The sequence below is a fragment of the Equus caballus genome, chromosome 11 (assembly GCF_041296265.1).
Source record: "Equus caballus isolate H_3958 breed thoroughbred chromosome 11, TB-T2T, whole genome shotgun sequence".
NCBI lineage: Eukaryota > Metazoa > Chordata > Mammalia > Perissodactyla > Equidae > Equus > Equus caballus.
This window is the reverse complement of record NC_091694.1, coordinates 10,866,610-10,894,599: the sequence shown is the minus strand read 5'-3', so window position 1 is coordinate 10,894,599 and position 27,990 is coordinate 10,866,610. Positions and strand designations below refer to the sequence as shown.

At 38.6% G+C, this 27,990-nt stretch overlaps 2 protein-coding genes across 3 annotated transcripts in view; one reads left to right on the top strand and one right to left on the bottom strand.

Annotated features, from left to right (window-relative positions):
* The window catches only part of LOC111775599 (uncharacterized), a 55,423-nt gene extending 37,430 nt beyond the window's left edge, over positions 1 to 17,993 (bottom strand). The window contains exons 1-4 of the mRNA XM_070226671.1: positions 17,975 to 17,993; positions 17,518 to 17,676; positions 16,053 to 16,988; positions 3,994 to 4,047 (exon numbers count right to left, since the gene is read on the bottom strand). Of these exons, the coding sequence (XP_070082772.1) occupies positions 16,333 to 16,988; positions 17,518 to 17,676; positions 17,975 to 17,993 (834 nt within the window). The 3' untranslated portion in view covers positions 3,994 to 4,047; positions 16,053 to 16,332. The remainder of the gene's footprint in view (positions 1 to 3,993; positions 4,048 to 16,052; positions 16,989 to 17,517; positions 17,677 to 17,974) is intronic.
* On the top strand, positions 16,065 to 27,263 carry KCNJ2 (potassium inwardly rectifying channel subfamily J member 2). Of its 2 annotated transcripts, none has more exons than XM_014739069.3 (2): positions 16,065 to 16,261; positions 22,071 to 27,263. In XM_014739069.3, the coding sequence occupies exon 2, from the start codon at positions 22,289 to 22,291 to the stop codon at positions 23,570 to 23,572; it is 1,284 nt and encodes a 427-aa protein (XP_014594555.1). In that variant the 5' UTR covers positions 16,065 to 16,261; positions 22,071 to 22,288; the 3' UTR covers positions 23,573 to 27,263. The 2 variants fall into 2 exon arrangements, with proteins under 2 accessions (XP_014594555.1, XP_001498662.1); XM_001498612.6 differs by lacking the exon at positions 16,065 to 16,261 and adding an exon at positions 16,859 to 17,107.
* The last annotated feature ends 727 nt before the right edge of the window (positions 27,264 to 27,990 follow it).

Sequence of the window (27,990 nt, the reverse complement as noted above, 5' to 3'; positions counted from 1 at the left end):
TCTTTCTTTGTATTTTTCTTTCTTTTGTTAGTGGGAGGTAGTTCAACATGTTTATGAACAGATGGGAATGATCCCATAGAGAGGAAAAAATAGATGATGTAGGAGAGAGGGGATAATTAAAGAAGTAGAGTCCTTGAATAGAAGAGAAGGGATGGCATCTAGTCTATGAGTGGAGGGAGGGATGACATAGCCACAGACCTGGGAGGGAAAACAGCATTTACAGTAGGTAGAGATGGCGAGGTGGATTTCATGTTGGGATGGAGGTGACTGAAAGTTGAAGAGGTTTTCTTCTCTCTGCTTCCATTTTTTCAGTGTAATGAGAAGCAAAGGCATCAGATGAGAGTGAAGGATATTAGAGGTTCGAGTGAAGATAGAAAAGATTCGCAGACTCATCTCAGAGACCAGGAGTGTGAATGAACTAGAGAATTATAACAGGATGGCCAGGCAGTCCCAAAGTCCCCTTTGAAGTTTGTGATCCTACATTTAAAGTAACAGCTGCCAGCATGGCTGTGTGTCTTTCTTCATCTATAACATTTGTCATAAAGTTTAGTTCCCAGGAATTTACCAGCTAACAAAAATTCGGCTTTTCAAATGAACACATTTCATTTTTGTGAGCAGCACATGCACACACAATTCAATAAAAAGAGATAACTAATTTAATCTGCTCTTGAAACATTAATTGTGAGAATCTAGAAATAAATGACCAGATCACCATTTTGGCTCAAGAACATCTTACTACATAAGTAGGCCAAAGAGAAAAAACCTATGACTCTTCACAACGTGACGGATTTCCATCGTTTTCTCTATTTGGTCATACAATACAACCAAGTGTTGGAAATGTGTCAAGTTTGTCGGGACTCTCTCCTAGGCCATGGGTCTAGATACTGTTTCATAAGCTTTTTAGTATATCATATGAAAGCATAATAAAAGGGCTACTAAGTGCTGAGTGCATGAGCAAAAGAACCATGAATCTGTTTTAAACTGACATTGTTCTGGAACAGTGGCCACTTGGCTACTGTGGGTTGATGCTGGAGCTAAATCACAATCAACTGAGAAACAAAAATTTCAATCAAACAGTTGTTTGTTCTCATGATAGTTTAACTTATTTTTTCCCATCCATAGATTTGATTTTTATTCTTACACATTTGTGTATAATGTCAATCTGTGTATAATATCAAAACTGGACTGGTTAAAGCTAGTCCCATCTCATCTATATACCCTCCCTTGCTATGATTTCCTCCCCAATGGATCCTTTGTGTTTCCACTTTTTTGGGAGGAAGAGGGGACAGACCTTAATGGATTTGGTGCTGCTTTGGTTTGGGATATAGTCTTCGATCCTTTTAGAAGAAAGTCTTTTTAAATTTTATTTTTAAATTTACTTTTCATGCCTTTAAAATTTTTTGTTACAATGTATCCAGTTAATTAATGCTAAAATCCAATAGGGCTATTTTCAATCAATCTATCATAACATAAAAACTAGAGAAGTTCACTTATTGAAAGTGTAAAGAGAGAGAGAGATGGATTCAAGTGTGACTGATGGATTCAAGTGTGCTAATGGGTTTTTCAGTATAGAAATTAAGTATTTGTAAAGCTGTGTTTGGGTGTATACTCGGGCATGCATTACTGTATTGTTTAATAAAAAATAGTCAATGTACATTCTTAAAAGTATTCACATATATGATATATAGCATATTATGATTTATGATATAAACAAAACTCTAATTTAATGTATATTTCGTGGTTGTCATTGTAAATTCAATTGTAATATTTGAATGAGAGATGTGTTTACATTTAATTTATAGTAAAGTTGCTCTTTATCAGATACCTACAGTAAATCGTTGATTTTTATTGACTATCATAACAGATAAACAAGAGAGAGCTTAGAAAACTTGTTTGTATGCTTATTAACAAATATTTACAAAGGAAACACTCTTGAAAGTATCAAATGCACTATCTTATTTTTTGATTATTTTCAATGATAGCTGCTGGATGTTTACTTAGTTTCTCCAGAAGCCTGTATAAAGGAAATCCACAATCCTGAAAGAACATTATGTTGAAAAGACAGAACATCTTTGTTTTTAGACTCATATGCAGTGTTGGCCATGAAGAAAGAAAGTAGTTGTCTTTAGCTCAGCATCCTCTGAACTGAAAACTAAAATGATAATGATGATAATAATGGCAATACTGGTAACAATACCCTTATATCAACCTTCAGAGATCATCAGATTAAAGTAACTGTGCAAAAACAAACAGAAAAGACATATAGTCATGTCATACAACTGAAACCACTCAGGTCATGGAGCACTAAGGAAATAATTCATATTTAACTGTGTTCATATCATAATCATTTAAATTATATGACTGTCAAAGGACTTACATTCATGCAGGAGTTTTGAAAATTGATTCTAACAATTTTATTTCTAGTAGATCAAATTGTCAAGAGGGTCAATAAAGCATAAGGTAAACCTGCCATTTTAGTTTGGCCAAAGAGATCACAGAAAAATAAATCTGGAAAGAATCTTAAGGGAGATCTTGTTCAACTCTCTCTTCTATGTTTGCAGAATAAAAAACAGGACAAGAGAAGATAATTGATTTGTCCATGGATTTATGATGAATATTTAGCTCCAAAGATCACTAAAATCTGTTTCTAAAATAAAATTTGTAATGCTAAACATAAAGGACTTGGGAGAATCCTATATTGTTTGAGGTAATTAATATCATCATTTCCATGTCATTAGAGTAGACTCTGACATTCAAAATTCCATTGAAACGAATGGGCTGGCTTTATTTCTTTTTAGTGTTTGATGAATTTTCTTCCTACAATTTCTCATGAAATGTAATAATTTATTACTGTTTAAATCCCATCCATGTTCGTATTTGATTTTTCCCTCTCTGTTGTAGTTCTCTTTACTTGACTCCCAGAGGCAATTCTGAAATTTCTACCCACGTATGTCACGTGATTTGAATGGCTAACTGTTCTCTCTGGAAGCACAACCATTATGCTACCACCTAATTGTGTTAAGAAAAAATTAATGTCAGGTGACAAATCTATCAGTAATAAGCTCACTGAAAATCAATATTTTCACGTTAGAATCTGATTTACAGGGTCTGTCTGTGGGTTTAGCGTTTCATAGTATAATAACGCAACGACAAACCAGGGGCAAGAGAGAGTTAACGATGGGATGTGCTCTCAATTCTCTTCCTCTTAAAGAAAGTATTCAACGGGGCCGGCCCCGTGGCCGAGTGGTTAAGTCTGTGTGCTCTGCTTTGGCGGCCCAGGGTTTGGATCCTGAGCTCAGACATGGCACGGCTCGTTAGGCCATGTTGAGGTGGCATCCCGCATGCCACAACTAGAAGGACCCACAGCTAAGATATACAACTATGTACTGGGGGATTTGGGGAGAAAAAGCAGGAAAAAAAAAGAAGATTGGCAACAGTTGTTAGCTCAGGTGCCAATCTTTAAAAAAAAAAAGAATATTCAAATGAGCAGGTCTAAGAGCTCCATTTGTGTAATACTGAAATTTTGATATTAAAACAAACAGACAACTTAACTCTTACAGAATAGGATTAAATTAGGTTTATAGGCACATCTAACGGGGCTCAAGGAGAAAAGACCAAACTTCTAGTAATTCTTAGAAATTTCTAGCAGGAACAAATCTTTGATGATTTTCTACTTTGGTTTCTAGAGGAAATTTACCAGGATTTGCCCTCTATGGGCACCGTGGTAAAGACTGCACACTGAATTATGGTGAAAATGTGCTTTCTACTTTTTGTTTTTTCTAATTAAACCCAGTGAGGGAATTTCCCTTAGCCTCTTCCACCAGTGAACTTATGTTGATTTAGAACTATTTCTGCATTCACTCATTTAACAGCTGAAGAACAAGCTATTATATGAATGATTTAGTTGTGTTTCTAGACAGATAAAATATTTTTTTCCTCTAATGAATAGAGAAACAAGATTGCAAAGTCTACGTGCACTGGAAGAGCACTTACCCAGTGTTCTTTGTAGCCACCTCAGCAAATGAAAGATCATAATTGCATCTTGGCCTTAATAAAGAAGACAAACTTTTAATAAAAAAGGAATATCTTCTTTGTAGTCTTAAAATTATATAGTGTATTAGGTTTTGTTCTTTATATTATGAAATAGATATTTAGAGAAAAATAAGAAAATGCCAAAAAACAAACATAAGAAAATAAAAATAAATTATAATCACACTAACTAGGTCATTGTTTTTAAGTTATATATTATATTATATATATATGAGGTTATATAATATATATATGATACTAGAGCTGAGACATGAGAGCCAGATCCATCAAAAATGCCATCGGGCCACCACCATACCTTCTGTGGAGTACCTACCTCCAGATGTTTCTACACAAGATACAGACACACACACACACACACACACACACACATACCACGATGACATATTTTGTTTATTATGGGTTATTTTGCATTATTTATTATTTAAAAAAATAGTGCATTGAACTATTACTTATCTTGATTACTGGAGGGTTTTGAGTGCCTCTTAAAGTTCACACTTGAGGTGCTCAGTGCTTTACTTACCACACCCTAATCCTAGCACTGAAGACAATTACAGAAGGAGGTGCAGATACAGAAGTTGATATAAACAGATACATTTTTTTCTCAAAGAAATGGCATTATATGATATAGTCTGCATTCAAAATTAAAAGAAATTCTTAAACATTTTTCAAGAAATAATTTTTTTGTTGCAAAAAACTCCAATCTATTCAATTATTTGTTGTTTTCTCTGTTGTCTTCCAATCACTAAACACTCTTAAAGGCAACATTTAACGATCGCTAATGAGATCAAACTCAAGATTTGTTGAGTTGAAGCAACCCAAAGTGAAATACTTGCCTGAGAGTTCAACAGACTCTCAGATCCCTCTATGGGGATCTTGAAACAAGCAAGCTTGAAACAGCCTAGCTATAGATTTTCAAAAATCAATCTCCATAGAATGTTTCGACATTCCTTGATTTTTAAGGATAGATATGAATAGTAACCTTAATTCTATTTTATGAACCCACTTGGAAGCCACTTAATTTTAACATGTAGGTGAATTTGATCAAAATATGTCAACTATAATTAGTTTGAACAGAAAATATTGTTTAAATACATATTTTATAAGCACTATGGAGTTAATCCTAAAATAAATCTATGAGCATTTTATCTCCACTTTAACAAGGAGGCACCAACAGTTAAATAAATCCTACAATTAAATTTATTCAGCTGACTAGAATCAGAGATGAGCCATAGCATTCACACCCTTCTTACTCAATTCGGCCTTATGCTCCATAGCGTTATTCTGGGCCAGTGGTAAGCAAACTTTTTCTGTAAAGGGCCAGCTAGTAAATATTTTAGGTTTTGTGGGCCACACATGGTCTCTGTCTCAACCACTCAACTCTTCCAAAAACAGTCAGAGACAACCTGTAAGTAAATGAGCATGGCTGTGTGCTAATAAAGCATTACTTACGAATATAGAAATTTGAATTTTATAAAATTTTATAAACTATTCAGTGTCACAATATTACTATTTCTTAAATTTTTTTTTCAATACCATTTAAAAATGTGAAAACATTCTTAGCTTATGGACTTTCTATATGGTGAGCCACATTTGGCCTGGGGGCTGTAGTTTGCAGACCCCAGCTGCAGGATCATGGAAAATATAATGACCTTGATTTAAAATATCAGAAAGGCCCAGTTTTCAGAAAAAGGTTTTATTTTCTATAAGTCTTATAAGTCTGTAAGTCTTATAAGGATGTTCACCCATGCAGCATATATCTCTGTTCTGGGTAATTTTCTCGTGCAGACACTTTTCCATCAAAAACGCTCAATCCTCTATTGTTTTTCATGAACAAAAGAAGGGATCTGTTTGGGAGAACTCACTTCAGACTTGGCCACATCTGGTGCCAGGAAAGTTACTCCACATAAAGGACTGAGTTCTTTGAAGAATAGATTTCTAAAGAAAAATCTCCTAACCATGCTATCTCTAAATATCGTTTTTATGTTTTCCTGAGTTTCTACCTTTTCCATTTTAATTCCACTCTTCATCAGTACTTCTAATACGATCATTAGTATTCAAAAGTTCCCAAGACCAGCTCTTCTAGATGTCTGCTAATCTAGATATTTGAGCTCTGTTGCCAGGAAGCATCATAGAGATTCTCCTTGAGGAATTTGAGTGTAGATAGCAGGAAGAAGGAGGAGAAAGAAGGAAGAGAACAGAGCGACATTGGCAGGACATGGCCGGGCCAGCTGCTGCACGCCACTCTAGCATTAGTAGGCTTTGCAGGCAAATACACAGCCACCCAGATGCATCCGTGGCCAAGGGTGAAAGTACAATGTCCCCCATCAGTATGATAACTGATGTCCTTGCTCTCAACTGATGGAAAATTCCTCGAGGAGAAAGGGAAAAGAGGACTATTGGGCTGTTAAGGAATCTGAGTTGGAGAAAGGGTCTCCTACCTCTCAGTGGCTGCAGCCCAGCTCTGTCTGCTTTCTACTGGGCCATGTGATTCCCCTCCTGAGAGCTCAGTTTGCAATGAGCTACCTTGCTCATCTAGGGAAGCCTCCACTGCAGGGTTAGGACAGAGGACTGAGGCATCTGTCTCATTCACTCTTTGGAGCATTTGATCCCATCTATAAAGGAAAAGAAAAGCATGTTCTCTATTTCTCCTCAGGGCCAGTTCTTTTTTTTGCTTAAACCACTGCAGTGGCTTTTATCTGCTCATAATTCTTTTTGAAGCCAAGTCCTCTGGCTATTCAAGCCATCTCCCTTCCTAGCAAGTTAGGATTGGGACAAAGCAGTTATAATTCTAGAACTTGTCAGCCAGAATCAAGCCATCACAAACCATTCACACAAGCTGCTCCCTTCAGCCCAATAGTTGAGATGATTTTTCCATGATGTAATGAACCTTTTAGGTTCTTTTGAAAGAAAACTCGCCAGCAAGTTCATGTCTCTGTCTAGAGATCCTTTCTAACCAGAAAGTTGTTGAGATCATCTTTAGTGGGTGAAAATATCTCCTTTCGGGAGAAGGCTTTTGAGACCAGAAGTGTAAGTTTTGGAGGTTGCCATTGTTGTTGTTCCTTGCAAGGAAGAGAATAAAAGTACAATCATACTAGGTCATGTGTAAATTTATGCTGTTTTTACTGGCTCTTAACCCTTTTCCTTCCAGGAATTGTTAAGTTCCTTTGCAGTCATATATCAGTCCTCGGGTATGTTCTCACCAAGGGTAACTGTTTGACGGTAAGGTCCCTCAGTAGACCAACAGAATAGAAGTGGGGTCATGGAACGGACTCCCTGGAAATTACGTAAGAGAAATAAATACCCTGGGATTGGCACAGAGAGGAAATTATGAAATTCACTTCGAGCATGAATTCATAGACTCTCTCAAACTCTCTCGTGAGAAAAATTTTTCTTGGTCTGAGGGGGTCTTCAGTGGAGTTAGGGGTGAAACCGTTTGTAAGAGAGATCTCCAGGTCCCATGTTGCTTGCAATGGGCTGCAGATCAGGCTGCCTTCCGATGGAGACTCCGAAGAGGTTTCAGGAGACAAGAGAAAGAACAGAACATCTGTGGGTGCCTAGAGTTCTTTCTTTTTTTCTATTCTTTCCTCCTTTTCTTTGGTTTTATGTCATGGCCTGTAAGTCAATTCACAGAGAATGCTTTCACTTATGGAGAAATAATTTCAATTTTTTTTTTTTTTTTTTTTTTTGTGCTGACTGGATTGTCTCACCTGCAGGGTATGGGTTAGTTTTTTATTATTAAGTGTGCTTGGTGCTTTTCCCACATGTGGCTTTGAGAGGTTATGCTTTTCAATGGAGCCTGTGGAGCTGGAATCAAGCAGATCCTGAGCTACATTTCTAGAGATGAACCAAATGCTTATGGTAGTCATATAGTTCTGAGCACTCTGCCTGGATCACTGGCTATGTTTGGGTTCCAATCCCCTTTTTGTAGGATTTGAAACAATATGTGGACCATGGAGAAGAAAAATGAACCAAGGCAAGCAGTGCATGAGGAAAGAAGACAGAACGTAGAGAGGAGGGAACTGATTTCTGTGCTTAATTCACTTAGGGAAGGGCACTGATTCATTTTGAGCCCTGGATTAAGGAGACGCATAAAGTTCCATTATTCTGTCTGGATTTTGAAACTATGGATATGGCATTGGTGACTAAGTCTTTTGTGCTAAATGATGCTTTGGTCAGGTAGATGTTCAGAGAAACTCTACAAGGAAATAAAAATAACATTTTAATTGTCTGCTACTCTAAGAGAACTGCTTATGTGATGTGTACTTAGCTAGTGTTCTCTGGAACTATTGAAGCTATTTAGCCTTGGATCTTGATAGATTACTCTATTTTTGGAAAATACTGAGAGAGTTGCCACTACCTACTTTGAATTTTTCATATTTAAATGCATAAGAAATATGTGTGAAATGGGTGAGTAGATGATTTTTTTAAATTGCAAGTTGTAAAATATAACTGAACTCTGAACACCATAAAATCAGAATCATGAATGCCAGTTACTGAGAAATGGAGTCTCAAAGCTGGCTATAGCTCTTCTGTAGAACTAAGTAACTACAAATCAAAATTTAGCCATCTTCAACCTCTTATGAGGTTTTCAGATGTGTCATCATTATTAGGTCAACAGATATAACTCTGTGTGTGTGTATGTGTGTCTGCATATTTATACATACTTTGAATTTGCTTTCTGCCGACTAATTTATTAAGTACATTCCTTCCTTCATTTAATCGTGTACTGAGGCACAACATTTTTATATAAAAATAAGAGACATTAAGAGCAATGGCTTTAGGGTTTGACTTTGCCCAAGAGGGAAATATATCATTATTTTTCAAGGATTTGTTTTTGAAAGCACTATTGCATGTGCTAACACGCGTAAGAGGTTTAATCTCAGTAAACAGGAAAACTGGCTCTCCTAATTCATTTTTTCCCCCAAGTTGACTTAACAGGTACAGTATGAGTCTTCACGTACTCCAGTTTACCTGCAGGGAAATGACAGTCAGGTTACAAAAAAGCATTATTTATAATGTCAGTTCCTGCCCTGCCAAAACTTGGTGACTCAGTTATGCAAACCATATAAAAGAATAGATTTTGGTATAAATACAAGTTTTGAAATGAGACCCTCTTTGCTGATATGAAGATCAGAAGCTGAAACACTGGCAACAGAATTTAAGTCTGTGTTATAAGTTTAGAGTTTCTCTATTGCTAACCACAGAAGCAATTTTCTAAAACACTTGTTCACAGTGATAATTCATTTGAATTTCTTTAACATTTGAAACATACTGGATGTAGTTCAAATCCAAATGCAGGAGAAGAAATGTCTGAATTTCATCCTACTTAGTACATTAAACTATCTACATAAGCACCTATGAAATGAGTAATGACATAACTTGGGTTTTCTTTTAATAATCATTTAATGATATTAATGTTATTTGTTCTATCATTAGTCATTAATGTCATTGGTGGCAGTAGGGTGCAGCATTTTATTTTTGCATGGTTGTAATACAAGTTTTATTTGTAACTTATATACAAGGGCTTTGAATATTAAAACATAAATTTATCGAAAGCCTGGATAAATATCAATTGAGGATATATGCCTGCAGAATGCAAACTCGTCAATGAAGGAGGAAAAGATTCATTGAAATCCTCAGATACTGATTAAATTTATTTTTAAAAAGGAAGAAACTCTCCCACAGAGAAGCACAAAAATTGAGCCAAATATTTGGAATTAGCTCTTGCATAAGGAGTAAAAAGCCACACTTTATATACTATAGTCAGGGTACAAATAATTTGGGAGGAATTAGTAAGTGTGAAAAATATAGGTCACATTCTATGATTTCTAGATTTGTCTGCACAGAGATGCTATGAAAAGTTATATTCTGCAGAAAATGGAGGGAGAAACACTAGATTTGAAATCAGCAGGCTTAGAATCCATATGTACAGCTTCCACTCACATGAGGAGCTTTCTTGGAACATAATTTCTATATCTCTATTTTCTTACAAATTAAAATTGGGATTTTGGAAATCACAGGAAGAATAAAACAGAAGAAAAGATCACATGGTACAGCCACAGCCAGAGGCAATGGATAAAGAAATGACAGTTAGATTAACGTTCCAACAGACCTGCTTACATCTCTTATTCTTCTACTCACTCATCTGTAAATCCCTCCCTGTCTAAAGAATAAAGTGTCAACTCCTCATGCTTGTCTTAAGGGTCTAAAATCTGGCCCCAATTTAACGTTCAACCCTAATATCCCTTTATTCAGCAATTTATTCAAATGCTGACCATCAATTGGAAAATTTACTTTCCAACCTTTGTCTAAGGCCACCTATATTTCCAGATATAGCTACACTGTGTTCCCAAACTCCTTGGATATTTACCTCTTCATTTATGATTTTAGCACTTAGGCACCGCACTAGATTGCTATGTTATTTAAAGACATCACATAGAAATATCTCTTTAAAAATATCTTATTCCCTCAACTAAGTTACTTTATTTATTAATCGTATCATTTTACTCATTAGTAGTAGTAGCAGCAGTGGTAACGTAAATAACTCCCATTATCTAAGTGATCAGTGTGTCAGGCATTTTATATATATTATTTCTAATCCCTATAACACTCTTTCACTAGCTAGTTTGATCAATCTTGCAAACACGATCAGGCTGACCCAAAGCCCAGGCTCTCCCCACTGTGCCACGTGTAACCAGTGTAAAGGTCAAATAATTTAGAACATCCTTGGAATTCAATGCATTGGGATTTTACTTGAAAGAACTGCAATTAAAAAAAAAAGTTTCAAGAGATCATACCCTTTGACCTAGTAATTCCACATTTGGAAACCTATTCTAAGAAAATAGTAAGAGATGAAGATTAATGTAAACATTAATCTACAAGGACAGTTAATGCATCCTCCTATGAGTATAAAACAAAAATGAATATAAAGGAATAAGGATAGGTGATGATTAATTAAAGTATGGTTCATAAAATATATGCAAACAAAATATATGCTTTCAAATGATTTTTAATTGAATGACAAATGCTACATAATTCTAAAAGGTATGATACATATGTATCAAAAAAATCACAAAATTGGTCTCAAAATTATAAAAAATATATACATAAAGATATAAAAATAGAAACAAAAATATAGGAAAAAGGGAAAGAGATACACCAAAGTATTCATAATGGTGGGAATATGGATTTATTTTATTTTCTATGTTTTCCTACATTCTTCTCTATTTTTAATGTTTATCTTGTACATTTTCCACAATGGGCAAGTATTGTTTTGACCAAAAAAAAAAAGACTTAAATATACTCATACACTTTGAAAACCACATGCACAAACTGTTAAGGTCCATATCCCCACAGCTAGATATTCAGGTATATACCCTTTCTTTCAAAAGTATCATTACAATATTGTTGACATTACTCAAAATATGTTTTGCATTTTCTTTGTAGTTTGTGGCATATTCCCTAAATGTTGACAATAGCGAGTAACCTTGGCTGTCTGAAGTTATCTTTCTGTTGTTGTTAGTTCTGAACAAAGCCAAGTTGCATGCATCTTACAGCAGGCTACTTGGCCTAAGGAACTGCCATGCATGTCAACAGAGGATGAACTGAGGCTGTAGGCTCATTACCTTTAAGAGAGCTAATGTGCCATTGGGACATTAGGGACCATTGTCATCACTGTGTGAAGAACCATAGTAACGGAGGGTCTGGCCCTAAGATGAATATGAGATTTTCAGAGTGTAATTGTCTCACCCACATGAGATAAACGAAGTCTTCCCGAGCACGACAGAAGAGTAAGTGACTAAATAATAACTTGGCTGCTCTGGAAGTGTGAGCTTCCTAAAGAACAATCCCACTTACTGCTGTTCATCTTAACATATTTGATGGAAAAATAAAGATCATGTTAATAGACACAGTAAGCACTCAAATGATTTCTCAATAAATGAATATATAATTTTGTTGTCATAAATGTAGCGACATATGCATATTTGCAAACACACAGGTACCTCACTTACCTAGAGGTCTTCCTCAACTATTCATAACACAGCAAATACAAGGACTAAAGCGTTTAAGTGCTCTGAGAAGCTAAAATAAATGTCATAAGTCCATATTCTGAAACATTTTACTCAAAAAGGAAACTGACCGACACAAGGTAACTCCAAATTTAGCATCTGCTCAATCTATTTCAAAAATATACATTTGGGGGCCGGCCTCGTGGCCGAGTGGTTAAGTTCTCATGCTCCGCTGCAGGCGGCCCAGTGTTTCGTTAATTCAAATCCTGGGCGCGGACATGGCACCGCTCATTGAACCACGCTGAGGCGGTGTCCCACATGCCACAAGTAGAAGGACCCACAACTAAGAATATACAACTATGTACCGGGGGGCTTTGGGGAGAAAAAGGAAAAAAAATAAAATCTTTAAAAATATATATATATGTACCTTCACTTTAAGCCCTTTAGATCATATTTGCTTTTACTTTACATATATTTTTTAACAACCTTGGTTACATAATTTCTGAGCCCAGTGCAGATTAGAATCAACAAATTAGATAGAGCATGGTGACAGTCTAGATTCAAGGCACGTTAGCAGAAGCAAAAATGAGAAATGAAGCCTGTCATTGATGATAAAGGAGGAAAAACAATCAAGAGACTCAAATACACTTAGTCTAGGGTCATTTAATGTAGAGGACAGTGATCTTACTGGACCCTAGTAGGCCAATTCCATCTCAGGTAAAAATGACATAGCTTATGATTATTACAATGATACTGAGTCATTATTCAGAAGTCATGTTATACTCAAAAATACTGTTACTTTCACTCATTTCATCGTTCAACTGACATTTATTGAGACCAACTTATTTACTAGACCACGTGCGAGGCAATGAAGATATAAAGATAAAAAAGACATGGTAATGAATTTCAAAAAGCTCACTATTGGTCAGTGGAAACAAACATAGGGAAAAAAATCGTAATTGCATGAGAGGAATCAAATATGCTATACTAGAAATATGTAGAGTGCCATAGGGACAATCAGAGAGTTTGAGGATGCATACAATATATCAGAGAAAATAATTTTCACCCAAACAAATCTGTTATTTAGAAAAGCCATTATGTGATATGCTGCATTCCCGGTATGACAGACAATTAAAACATCATTGCTGTGTTATTAGTGTTAACAAATGGCAAATAAAGCCTTGTGGAATAAATTCCGTTGCTTTAGAGGAAATAACGTCTGTGTAGGCAGCAGCATGCAGCAAGAACATGCCATTCTTAGAAGCAACATGTCATTTATACACAAAGTTACATGTATATAGAAAGATCTGAGGGCATAATAGGCATTTCAGGACATAAACTGAATGAGGAGGCAATCCCGTTTGCTCATAGGCTCTCAGCTTCCTCAACACAACTACATATAGTAGCCATCCTAAAGACTTCCTCATAAATCCTACTCCATTTCATTCCACTTCTCAGAAACTCTCCAGAATTTTTAAAAAAATTTTTGCTGAATCCATTTTAGCCCTTAATCCTAGGCTGCTTCATACTGTATTTTGTCATCAGATTTAACTGGTGCATAGTTGTCTTCTCAATTAGATTGTGAGTTCTTAGAGGGAAGGAACTGTTTCTCCCAGGGCTCTTACGTCTCCTATATCACCTAGCACATAGCTAAAGTACAAAGTAGCTGCTCAACAAACACATTTATTGAATTTAATATGAAGATTACATCTTATCAATGCTGTAAGTGAAATTGCCAAAGCTGTTTTCCAATAGGTAAGATTACATTCAGTGCCTTAAAATACCCTAGTAGATGACTTGTCCTCATAGCAGCAGATTGCAAAACCACCCTGTCTTCATTTCAAGTTAATCTGACATTTATTTATTACTTATTACTATTAATTATTACTGTGAAGATTAGTAAGTGGTTCTTAATACCTAGTAGATGCAAATGACAGGAGTTCTCTCTTATCATTGTGAAATTGGACTGCATGCATGGTTAATGGAAGTCTGAAAAGATATCTAATTGCTGGACATCTTCATATAAGCGCAAGGGAAAGATTTGTGCTCCTAGTGGAACAATCACCTTCTGCGTCATAAGAGCATTCATAATCTGACTGCAGATCTGGAATATGACTAATATTTGGCTCTAATACTATAGGTGGTTGCTGTGGAGGGAATCAGTAAGACCATAATTGTCATTTCCTTGGAAAAATTTAATCCACAGATGGATCCCAACACCCAACTGCATTTGTGTCCAAAATTCATGGGGATTTTTGCTAAATAAGGACTGATTCAGCCAAAAAAGACAGACTCTGACTAGAGAACTCTGTATCACTCAGGGCTCCAAAAAGCGTATTTACCCAAGCACTGAATGCTTCGGAACACTAGAATTTTCCTAAGGGGCAACACAGTGAAAAGTCACTTACTGGTTAAAATGCACATTTATATTTACTCTTTATAAGATGAAGCAGTGGAGTTAATCAATGCTATCATGCATTTACAAAGTTTCAGTTACCTACAAAATATAACCATTCATGTTTCCTTATTAGCTAAATAATTAACATAAAAATTCTATTCAGATTGGGAAGCTGCTTATTAAAATAATCAGCTTTTCTCTAACTTTCTACTTGAAGAAATAAGCCTTGCTGCATATGGGAGGTGAGAGTGATATTGATGGTAAAGATTAGCAAACATATATTTATTTGCCCCCTCCCAGAACTAAATTTATACAACCAATCATAATCTTGTAACTTTGTATTCTTTTCTTTAAAGATTTTCCTATCATATGAAACTTTCTGTATTCAGTTTATTTGGAGTCGAATAGTAAAGTAAAACAATTCCAATCCAAATTTCAGAAAAATGGCATCTCTTTCTGAGTGACAGATCTCCAAAAGACTCGTTACCTGGAAATAAAAGTGTTGCCTCTCTGAGTTTACAAGGTTTGGAAAATTCTTAGCCATCTACTAGTGCACAGACTGAATCATAATAAAGAAAAGAACATATATAAATGATTAATAGCCCCCTTCCAATTAGGCTTAATATGTTGTAAGGGATTATTTAGACCTCTCCTGCCTGTTTCTTAGCAGAAATCCATGAGGAAACACATTTCAGAAGCAGTGGAGCGAGCTGTTACTCATCGTCTGTCCTTTGGCTGTATAGCGTTAGTCTGTCTATCTCCAGGTTCTTTGAGCTTTGGGTTACAGCCTGGGTTCCTATACATCCCCCTATGTTGCTGAGTTAATTCAAGCTGTTTATAAACAATACATGACTTAACAAATGTTAACGTAGACCTCCCTTGTGTGAGGCATTGTTCCCACGCACGGGCCTTTAAAAGGCAAGACAACCGGTTACAGGGCTTGAAGTACTGTGTAATTTCAACAAACGGAATGAAACAGCAATGCGTTTGGCTATCAGAGCAGTCACACGTCGTCCACAACCTATTCCACACGCTTGTAATTTCAGTATCTTGCTCAGTGCTAGGGAAAGAGGCACACTTGCTAACGGAGGACGAAGTACGTATCTGCAAAACCTCAGCATATTTCACCAGCACCTCCTAGGGGCCATGTGTGGGTATGAGGCTAGGAGGTGGGCACCAGGGTGCACCGGCGCAGACCCTTCCTTGAATTGTCGGTTTCACCTCTCCTACGCACAAAAACACACTCAGGCTGTGCCGCTCAGAGTACAAGCTAGTTTGTTGAAGTAGTTTGGCAACTCTAGGAGGTCTTTTAGAGGTTTAAATAAACTGCACGAAAGGCGCATTTGGTCGCTTGAGAAAATAAACATTCAACACACACTCAGGGATTTCGAATTCGGTGTAAGGAAAAGACTCCTAAAGATATTATGTCCTCTAACAGCAAAGCTTCATTATGACACCAAAGTTCTCAGAGACCTGTGCACTTACTCTTCAATTTACACACACTCACACACAAACAAATCCTGTAACGTTCCAGGATCCAGACCGGGTTAACACTGAACTCGACATGGGTTTTTAAAGGGTCTGCATGCTCTTGCCTGGTTGCTGGGAATGAGGGCTGGGAGGCGCTGATGCGAGGGCAGAGCTGAGTGGCTGTAGGAGTTGCTGTTCCAGAGAATTCACTACTCTGTAATTGCTCTGATTTTAGATCAGCAGAGCGTGCCGGGCGGTGGTGGAGAAAGAGATTGAGGGCGGACAATGCGAGAGGGAAGGAGTCGTTCACCGTTCAGAGAAGTCTAGGCGCTTTGTAAGTAATTCACGAACAGTCGGGAGAAGAAAAGAGCCAAGCGGCTGTGCAGTTGCAACACTGGTGTGCCTCTAAATCCAGCTGGGTTCCGCGCGCCGGTCCCGGTCCCGGTCCCTTTCCCCATTTAATTCGCGGCTCCTTCGCGCCACCGCAGGTTCTGCGGGGGATTCGGGGGACGTGAGCTCTGGGTGGGAAGGAGGGGAAAGGGAGACGCGCCCGGGCTGAAATGCAATCCTCCCCGGCTGTAAACGTTTCGCCCCGGCATTGGCACCTCGCAGGCCCTTCGAGGAGCACGCATAGGACAGCCGCCACCGAGGAGAGAGAAAGGGAAGTGTGGGGCTCCGAGCGGAGTAGGAAGCTTTGCCCAAGGCCAGGCTGCAATTAGGCGGCCGCAAAAGCCCGGCTGCGGAGCTTCCCACCTGCTGCTGTCCCAGCTGGGGCGCAGCTTCCTCCTCCCCAGCTGGGGCCGGACTCCCCGACCGGGCTTGGAGGGCGGAGGGGGAGGAAGCGGCGGCAGGTTCTCCTCGCAGGCGGCCCGTAGCATCCTCCCCTCCCCGCCGGCGTTCCCGGGGCCGGCTGCGAGGCCAGGCGCCCTGCGATTGGCTGGCAGCGGCCGGGGGTGGAGCCAGGCTGGCCGGTATCTCGTGGACTGCCTCAAAAGAGCCCAGGATATTGCAGAGCGCACTAGAGCCCTGGCCAGCGCGCCGCCTTCCCCGGCGCCGGCAAGCTGGGTCTTAAGAATTCTGGTTTGCTTGGGCTCACTCGCTTTTACAAACTACTGGATCTTACATGCCTCTGTACCCCTCACTTCCACTCCATGTCCCCATGCTCCTGCGCCAGCAACAGGTAAGGGCTGCTGTGTGTTTTCTTCCCTCCTTCTCTCTCGCTGCCTGTGTGTCCTAGGGAATGGACTCGGGCTGCCGTCCCCGACCCTACCCTCTCCCGCTGCTCCAGAGGTGCCCAGCTGTCACGCTGTTGTAGCACTCACTCACGCTCCGGAGTCCCAGATCATGCCTATAGAGTTTGTGTGCGCACCAGAACATCCCCAAGAGCTAAAAATACTGAGACATGCTTGGAACAGTTGAGCAATAGAAACAGATTTCTCTGCAGCATCTGTTTGTGCTCATAACTTCCAATGCACCAGCTGTAGCGAGATACTGAGTTTGGAGACAAGGGCGAGAGAGCCTGCATTCGGTTCTCGCTCTAAGGGGGGGCGGAACGAGGAGGGGCACGCGTCTAGAACGCTGGTCTCAAACCTTGGCAAACCTTGGGACTCAGCGCTAGTTGATCCTCGGCTTCTTTTTTTTCCCTTTCCTTTGTCATTGCTTCAAGCGCAGCTTCGCGTTCCAAACAGAGCGAGCGTCTCAAAGTTGCGTTGCTGGGGAAGAGAGCGGGAGCCCGAGTTGGATTTGAGCCTGAAGATCGCAAAACTTTCACATCATATGTCACTCTCCCCTAAGCAACTTGTTAGTCTTAGAAATAATAGTATTAATACTTAAGTTGGAGACAGCGTGGTTTCAGGGAAGCACAGTGGTCAAAACGACTTGGTTCTGAAAAAAGATTGCATCATAACGTGGACTCATCATGACAACTGAAAAAAAATAGAGATAGGAAATGGGCAGTTTAATGTCTGTGTCTGGGTAAGCGGATCAGTAAGATGGTAACTAGGATACGGCTGTGAATCCTGGGGATTTTCATAAACTCAGAATTTACCTGTTAGGAAATAACGCATTATTTGAAAACGTGTTTTGGGTATGCAAAGAACGCATATTGCCTTTTGCCTCTTGTTTTCCTTTTACATTAATAATCAATAGGCTGTCAGATTTCCTCTCATTAACCTTTGCATATCTGCTGAATATGACCTGTGCATTTAGTTTTTTCCTGATCACTTCCACCCCCACCCCAAGGATTTTATTTATATTTGCCATTATCCAGAAAAATCTCCATGCTCAGGAGATAGAGATGTTACTTCAAGGATGATGGGAGGGGTGAGAGTTGGGGTCAAGGTCATTTCATTTTGCTTTCAGCCCCTCCCCCTCATGTTTTGGTGGCACTGTCTTATGTTATTAGTATCCGTAGGAATATTTCTTCTAAACTCTTGCGAATTTGGCTTTTCCTTTTAAGAACACACAGTATTTCTCCTTCCTTCAGCCTCTCCCGTTGTGGAATCCCTGGTCAGCTATAGCGTCCTTGTATGACTTTTGAGTAGCCTGAAAGATTGACCACATCTTTTCCTGAACAGATGGATTATTTCACCTTTGTGATTTTTAGTGTATATTTTTGTTCACCAAATATGTGTATTTTTCAGCCTTTGCAAGTGCTCAGGGATGCTACATGCGCTGTTGAGTATAAATGTTATGGTGCTCACATAGATAAATGGGTATCTATTTATGCCCCCCCTTCTCCCCTCCCCCTCCCTTCTGTTTACTAAGCTTCTAAGAGGTTGCCTGCTAGCAGTTGTGCGCACATAGCAACATGTGCCCAGAGCACACTCAGGCTGCTCTATATGGCGTCAGCTGGGGAATAGCCGCTCTAAACACTCATTAGCAGACCTCTGTGTCAGCCCAGTACACTTTCTCTTACTATCCTTATTTCCTATCCTTAGTTAGAAACTTTCTTATTCACTGCACATCATGAGCATATATTGAGGCATCTATTTTCATTTATTCTTCATAATTACATTTTTCTGGTTTTTATAATCCATATTGGAAATATTTCCTATATGATAAAATTGATTTTCAGTCACTCATTAATACCATGTTATCTCCTTGACCTTGTATTTATCCATAGCTCTCTCTCCTTTAACATCTACCTAAGATTGAAACACTGGACTATTTTTTTCCATCGCTTATGCTTAATTTTGGCTCAGCCTATAAATAGTCTTAACATGAACAGCACCACATGTAGCCTCTCCATTTCCCAGAAATACTTTCTACCTCATTGGTTGTGGCCTGGGTAAAATGATTATTTGTGTCTATTAAATTTACATCAGGCCCTTAGATATTTTGGCTGAAAGGAGAATTTACGCATTGTTCATCAAATCAGATACCAATTCTCCTGAGTAGTAGCCATGAAGGAGTCAGGTCGCGTACTGTTCTCATCTACACTTAATCAAATGTTTCTCAGAGAATTATTATGAATATATGCCTAAAATAAAATTGCACGAAAGCCCTATTCCTAAGGAAAGTTTTTCCCAGATGCTCATGAATTGGTGATTTTCAATGAGAAAAGAGCAGGCAAGGAAGTTTTCTGTATGCATAAAGCCACTCGGGCGTGTAGGCAGGTTGATAGGGAGAGCATTTTTTGTGGTGAAATATTGAGACCATTACCCTATCAAACTGTGTCATGTTCTAGATTTTTGCTATGTAAATCAGCTCCACAAAAGTCTGAATATACATAATGTGTGTGCATACATATACACACATAAATCTGTTTTGGAACGTATCTATTTGAAGTGACAAAAGTTTCCATTTTGCCAAAAAGCTGTTTTTTCCCCTTTCCAGGCAGAAATGGTAAAATATCTAAATGATGCTCCGCATGTGGAACAGATTCTGTCATTAGCAATGGAAATAAGACGATAATAGTCGCTCAATACAGGCTATTTTCAAGGTTCTAAATGTGGAAAGCTATTCGTAGGAAGCTGGTATTGTGTGTTTTGTGGAATTCAGACTAATGTCCTGGGGTCAAGATTTTTGGAAGGTCGTAATTCAGTCTTTAGATTTCATATGGTTGTTATGCTTTAATCTGGAAAGAGTGCAGACATAAGTCAAAAGAAATTTGAGACTGTCTACACATGGTCCCTAATGGTAACTCAGATGCAAGGATTGTTTTGAATCATGAAAAGGGAATTTCTTGGTGTCAGCTTATAATATAAGATTCTGAAGTCAATCAGAACTCAAGGATGCAAGCATTATTGAAATGAGGCTCGTTTCTCCCCTTTTTTGGAAAGTATACTGGCATTAGATGTTATATTATTATCTTTGTTTTTGTGTAGAAATGTTTGGCAATTTCATATGAGCCAAATAAGCTGAAATCACTGTTAAAAAAATTCTTTCCATGTCCAGGATCTAGAACCCTGAGGAACAGGAGTCTTGTTTCTTTTGTCCAAGTACAAACTTCATAGGGAAGCAGACAAAACATTGAAGCAGGTGGAAGACTGGGAAGGCACAGTAACTTCTTTTTATAAAGTAATTCAAAGGCACTTTGAAATCGGGCATCACTTAGGTGTCAAAAGCTGCCAAAATGTAACACACATTGCAATTTTCACAGATGACTAATCTCAGGAAAAATGTGTTGGGGCACATTCTTGCATAATAACTTGGATAAAGAAGGAGAAGTGAAAAAGACTTTAACAAGGCATTTTCAAAGACAGTGCACCTTGCCTCTGTTTAAGGGGGTGCACAGAACAGGGTTGATGATTTGCTTTATTTGTTTGTATTTGGCTGGGCTGAAATCGATTCTGTTAACTGCTTCATCTTAATGTGGTTTCAGGGGAGAAAGGAAAAGTGGAGTCTCATTATCAGGGCTTCAACAAATTTCTGATCCTTTCCATCTGTTTTTCATTGTCCCCCCGTATTACAGGAGGTAGAGTGGGTTCTTTGAAAAGGAGAGAATCACTTTTACTTTTTAGTTCTATGCTATATTAGTTCATTAGTTTATACTTGGTAAAGAAAACACCTTAGACTTTCTTTTGGTCAAGGAAAAAATAGTTTCTTTGGAACGAAGATGGAAAATTAAAGTAAATAGGTGGTTTTTATCCAGGGGAGAATGAGGCATGAGGAGAAAACTGAAAACTACTATTTGTTCACATTAGGTAAAGGTGTGTGCCTTCTCCATGGGAGCATATAGCAAACAGCAGCCCTCAAAGTGAAAGTAAGCTGACTGACATTTATGATCTATTCTTACAAAGTTGTTTCTGTTTGGGAAAACACAGGATTGGACCCGCATGAAATGAGTTCCTGCCTTATCTCAATCCGATAAAGACCTGGTCCTTTGGCACAAAGGTGCTTGCTTCCTAGCCTTTCATTACACATGGCAGTCCCATCTCCAGGGAATTTCAGGACTCTTATTGCTAGGCAACAGAATCTCTCTTTCCCCCAGAGCTAACCTGCATCTTCAAGTCAGAATCATTTGCACTAACAGAGATGTTATCAGGCATTTCTGCATAGCGCCTGCTTTAAAGTGTGCGAAGTGATGGAGCAAGCCCAAACAGTTTCCAGAAACTGGGATCCATTTCAGATGATTATAAGGGCTGTCTACTCAGTTTTATCATTTAAACAAAATAGTCTGTTCCTTCCGATTTCAACCATGTCATCAAGGGCTCTAAGAGTCTCCCATAATGCACCTGGAACTCAATTAATATTAATATTCTGCTTTCATATGAAATGTTCTCTAGAAATGTCTGAGTTCTTAAAGCTTCGTGACAAATCTTGGACTTAGAAAGTCTTTCTTCTGCTTAATAATTTGGGACCCTAGAAAGTAGAGAAGGCAAAAGAAGAGGCTAAGAGAGGAGAAGTAAATTGTTAAAATAGGATCTTCTAGACGGCTGGCCAAAAATAAGAGAAAAATGACCTGAACTTTTGGTTGAAAGACTGACACAAAAAACTAACTCTTCTAAGTTTAATGACTTTATGCTTTTAAATAAAATAAAAAATATTTTTTAGAGTACAAAGAAATTAAAGTCCTGTAATTCAATGCTGAGTATTTTTATCTATATCTGACTCTGTGTCTTGCTAGCAAATGTTGCTTAGAGAGTAGAACCCGTTAATAATGACTTCTTTTGTAATAAATGATCTCTCTTTTTTTGCAGGACATGTTCTCTGGATGTCAGCTGAGTTGCTAAGGTAACTCTGCATGTCAGTAGACAGACCTTGGTAGAACCTCAAGGCTCCTGGAGACCTCCATCTCTCCTTACATTTTTTGCATGTGTGTGTCTTCACTGAACATTCAAAACTGTTTCTCCAAAGGGTTTTGCAAAAACTCAGACTGTTTTCCAAAGCAGAAGCACTGGCGTCCACAGCAGAAGCGATGGGCAGTGTGCGAACCAACCGCTATAGCATTGTCTCTTCGGAAGAAGACGGCATGAAGTTGGCCACCATGGCGGTTGCAAATGGCTTTGGGAACGGCAAGAGTAAAGTCCACACTCGACAACAGTGCAGGAGTCGCTTTGTGAAGAAAGACGGCCACTGTAATGTTCAGTTCATTAACGTGGGTGAGAAAGGACAACGGTACCTCGCAGACATCTTTACCACATGTGTGGACATTCGCTGGCGGTGGATGCTGGTCATCTTCTGCCTGGCTTTCATTCTCTCATGGCTGTTTTTTGGCTGTGTGTTTTGGTTGATAGCTCTGCTCCATGGGGATCTGGATGCATCTAAAGAGAGCAAAGCTTGTGTGTCTGAGGTTAACAGCTTCACGGCCGCCTTCCTTTTCTCCATTGAGACCCAGACAACCATAGGCTATGGCTTCAGGTGTGTCACGGACGAATGCCCAATTGCTGTTTTCATGGTGGTATTCCAGTCAATCGTGGGCTGCATCATTGATGCCTTTATCATTGGTGCAGTCATGGCAAAGATGGCAAAGCCAAAGAAGAGAAATGAGACTCTTGTCTTCAGTCACAATGCTGTGATCGCCATGAGAGATGGCAAGCTCTGTTTGATGTGGCGAGTGGGCAATCTTCGGAAAAGCCACTTGGTGGAAGCTCATGTTCGCGCACAGCTCCTCAAATCCAGAATTACTTCTGAAGGGGAGTACATCCCCCTGGATCAAATAGATATCAATGTCGGGTTTGACAGTGGAATTGACCGTATATTTCTGGTATCCCCAATCACTATAGTCCATGAAATAGATGAAGACAGTCCTTTATATGATTTGAGTAAACAGGACATTGACAATGCAGACTTTGAAATTGTTGTGATACTGGAAGGCATGGTGGAAGCCACCGCCATGACCACACAGTGCCGTAGCTCATATCTGGCAAATGAAATCCTCTGGGGCCACCGCTATGAGCCTGTACTCTTTGAAGAGAAGCATTACTACAAAGTGGACTATTCAAGGTTCCACAAGACTTATGAAGTACCCAACACTCCCCTTTGTAGCGCCAGAGACTTAGCAGAAAAGAAATATATTCTCTCAAATGCTAATTCATTTTGCTATGAAAATGAAGTTGCTCTCACAAGCAAAGAGGAAGATGACAGTGAAAATGGAGTTCCAGAAAGCACTAGTACGGACACACCCCCTGACATAGACCTTCACAACCAGGCAAGTGTACCTCTAGAGCCCAGGCCCTTACGGCGAGAATCGGAGATATGACTGACTGATTCCTTCTCTGGAATATTTACTTTAAAACACAGTCTGTTGGTCAAAGGCCCCAGTTATTCAGACGACGGTACTGGCGAAGAGGTGGGTCAAGGCAAGTGGCCACAAGGGACTGAGGCTAACACAGTGGTTTCAAAGAAAGACTGTAAGCTCGAAGATTCATGTAAAGCACTTAACATGCTTCCCCATGACCTGATGGCACATACGTGTTGTAGAATAAGTTATGGGGTTTTTATGTTTTGTTTTGTGTTTTTACAAAACTTGAACTTGCAGGCAAGCCTTGGTTGGGTGTTTGACTTATCCAGAATGCTTCTCTTTAGGGAACAAGAATGTTTTTAATGGCATAACAAAGGCAAGACTCTGCCTTAATTTTTGAAAAGCTGCTAACTACATGAACACAAATTGTCTTTTTGTTGCAGTGTAGTTTTTGTTTCGTGTAATTTAAAAGTCAGTGTTGAACTTTATTGAAAGCTCATGACATGCGCTTCAAAGTGGCAAGTATTTGGCTATTAGCTGCCAAAAACGAGAGCCTGATTTTTTGAGGCCAGTAATTTGTTTGCTAGAATTGATTTTCTCTCTCTCTCTCTTTCTCTTTGGTTACATAAGGGCATTATGTAACACTAGCCAAATGGTAGCCTCTGGGTTGGTTTGTTGTTTTTTTTTCCCTCCATGATGTTAATGGGTTATCTCAAATTTTAAGTTAGACTACCTAAAATAAATACCAAAGATAATGCACATTTTTGCACAGTGGAGCTTATACTAAAAAGGAAAGAAAGCCCTCCGGCTGCCTTGAAATAAGAGACAATAACTTTGAACCTCAGCAAGACCTTGAACTGCCCTCTCCTTTTGCACCTTATTCAGAAAATAGAACATCATACACAGAGTCTAGTAAGTGTAGTGCTTTTTAAATTGTGTTCTTTCATGTAACTTTCGTATTACAGGAGGAAGAGGAAAGGGAAAGTAAAAGTCACACACACACATAACACAATATCAACATCTTTTCTTTCCTGTGAGGTAGTGCCAGCCAGGCTAACACAGAAGGTGAGAGATGGTATGTGCTCTTAGACTTTTCTGGGTTTTCCCTTTTTGCACATTCCAAAATTTATTCCATAAGACAAGACCTAGGTTGAAGTTATTGGCATCCTCAAAACTGAGCCATCCAACATGAAAGACAAATAGGTTTAAACCCTTGCGGCTGAATTCCTTGCCCTGACTGTCAGGACATTTCTAACCTGACATTGCCTTCAAAAGATGCCACACCTGGCCTCTAGGCTGGTTCTTCCAATCAGTCTGTCTGGAGTGAGTCCTACAGTGTCTGTATTTGCTGCCGATGCCAAAATGAAGAGGCAGTGAGATGAGGACAAGACACTTTGATCTAGCACGTCAGCTCAAGTATTCAGCAGGGAGAGGAAGGTTGCTTTCTTTGATGGTAGAGGGTAGGAACGAAAATGTCTCAGTATTTTAGGGTCAACAAGAGCCATAAAACATATAACACAGTCACAAGTAAGGGAGATAATGGCCTAAAAGCATTATTTCCTCTTATGAATCCACACTCCTGATTGAATCTGAGCTGATCCTTGTCGCCTGTGGAGCCCTAAGGCAGGTTACTAAGGACATGTTGTTTTCCAGAAGCCTCTCCTGCCTGGCTGCCTGACTTGCTAGAAACTTTTTATTTTTTTTCCGGCCTGGCTCAATAGCGAAACTCTTTTTTTGGTTTAAAGTTCTTTATTGGTGAATTCTCGTGTTGCTGACTTTTGAATTGGAGTCTCAAAATCAACTCTCTTATGGTATTATATCCCTGTATGCCATTAAAAAACAGCTTGTTCTAGAATCCTGTGTTTTGTAACTTGATGTTTGTGATGGTCTCTGGTTTCGAACAGCCATATCTGAATGAGGTGCCTGCAATAATATGACAGTTTCTGCTGTTCTCAGCCTTCAAAGTCAATGGGTTTGAAAGCTATGGTGTTATTTTCATTGAATCCAAGATAGAGATGTCAAATGTGTGGATGCTATGTTAAATCCAAATTTAAAGGCAGGTTTAGGAAGTTGAGTAGAGAGTTGGAGGGATTGGGATTGAGTAGACAAGAGAATTTATAGAAGAGGCAACCATTTGGCCGTTGACAGTGAGAGGGTATCGAGGGCTTCAGCTGCTGCTATTTCAATATTTTGCAAAGGAAAATAATCAAACCAAAGAGTATTCAGTGATAAGTAAATTAAATGAAGATACGGTGGAGAATGGGGGTGACCAGAGAGAAGGCTCCTCCCAAACACACAGTGCTGCCATTTCAAATGACTTGAGATATTTGAGAGGGGGTGGGTACGGGGGCAAGAATGAGGGAGGGAAATCTTTCAACTTCTTTCTGAAAAAGAGAAAAAAAAATCTAACATTTCTGGTGCACAGGTTTGTTTTTTTTTTTTTCAAGAAAATTTTGCAGAAGCTATGTTTTTAAAGTGTACATTTTATAAAGTTTATCAGATATTTTCATATTTAAAGCCAAATGTAAATAGATGTCTGTAAAGGAAAAAAATTGCCATAGAAAGTATAATTTCAGTGCAGCAATTCTGAGAGCTAGTACCTATATGCTACCGGTTAGCATGGTTTTAGCAAATATTTACCAGCCTTATAAGGTTCGTATTGCTATGTTCTTCTGTTATTTATTTCAGCATGGACTGATCATTTGAAAGCTTTTTCTAGTTATTAGTATTTTAACAGTTACAAGCTTTAAATGGCAATTTTTCTTTGTCAAGAGCCAAGACACAGGTAATGCACAACATTTTTTGCTGCATTTTACCTTCAAAACGTTTGTCCTTGTTGACTGGGTCTCCTTAATTAGTGTACACGTCATTAGAATGCAGACTGAAGAGACTCATCGTGAATATCTGGGGTCTATTCCAGATACGTGTTGCTTCTCTATTGCAAGCAAACCCCTTCTGAATTTACTTAGGAATTATTCCCTTTTAAAGAATTTTTGCCCATATCTAGATGGGCATTATATTTTTGGGAGGAGGCATAGATTCTTGGTTATGCTATTTTTAAACAAGAGGTAGACAAAGTGAATTCTATTTTGATTATTGAGAAAGGAATAGTTTTCTATCCCTCTAAGAGTATACTTGAATCAGACATTCTAAGGATGTCACCATAGCACTGTAGTCATTTCCAAATTCCTGGAGAAAGTTTGTTTTACTTTGTTTTTATTCTATTAATGCATTATTTCTTCCCTTCACTTCCTTTCTTCTCTATAAACTCCCATCCCAAACCTTGATGTTTGTTCCGATGAGCTCTGTCCCCCAAATCATGTTACCCTTTCAAATAACAAATGTCAGTTCGTATTTCATTATAAGCCACTCAGTAAAGGTAAAAAGCTTGTTCTGAGAAGTAGAGTGAGTTCTTTTTCACTCTGTGTCTATACTGTTAAAGTGAAAAAAAAAAACAAGTGTTGCACCGTCACCTCCCCACTCCCAACTAGAATCTCTTTTCTAGTTCTGTTGGGTTTCAGCTCTGGGCTCTGGACGAGTTGAACAATCCCGGCTTTTGACAATCATGATAGTTATTATTTTCCCGTTTGCCGTCTTTTTGTATCTAAAGTCTTCCTATTGTACTGCACAAACCATGGATTGTACATATTTTTATATATTATGTCTTATTTTATTATTTCTAAATAAAAAATAAAAAATTGAGAAGAAATTGGTGCAAGAATCTTTGGGCTTCCTGTAGAATCGTTGAGATATAAAGCAAATGTTTCCAAACAATATGGTATAAACCCTGATAGTTTGAATGAATAGAGCCATAGAAATTGCCTAAACAGACAGCTATGGGGGGTGGGGAGGGGTGCTTAGATTAGTTTAATCCAAGTTAGAGGAAGTCAAGCTCATATTTTGTTTTTGGACAGAGTGGCCTAGGTAGAGAAAAGATAGAAAAGACCAAAAAAACAAGTAAACAAACAAGACTAACAAATAATATTATAAAGTTGAGATTTTGATTCTCTGTTTAATGATAATAGTTACTCTGCATTGAGCCTAGACTATGTGTAGAGTTCTGCCTTATATATTATCTTATCTCATTCCCAGAAAACAAATCAGGATATCATTATTCTCATATTATAGATCAGGAGTTGGTAAATGCCTTCCATAAAGAGCCAAATAATAAATATTTTTGGCCTTGCAGAATAGTCTTTAACTCTGCCCTTATAATGTGAAAGCAATCACAGATAATATGAAAACAAATTATGTGGCTGTGTTTCATCAAAATTTTACTTATAACTACAGGTAGTAGGCCAGATTTGGCCTGTGGCCTGTCATTTATTGGCCTCTGTCATAGATGAAGAAACAGGCTGGATTTTCAAGCTAATGAATCCCCGAGATGGTATTGGAATTTGGATTTTATCTGCTTCCAGACCTAGTTTAATCCACTA

Bases quoted from the DNA above. Each gene is read 5' to 3' on its own strand.
- KCNJ2 (XM_014739069.3), top strand. From the start codon at position 22,289: ATGGGCAGTGTGCGAACCAACCGCTATAGCATTGTCTCTTCGGAAGAA.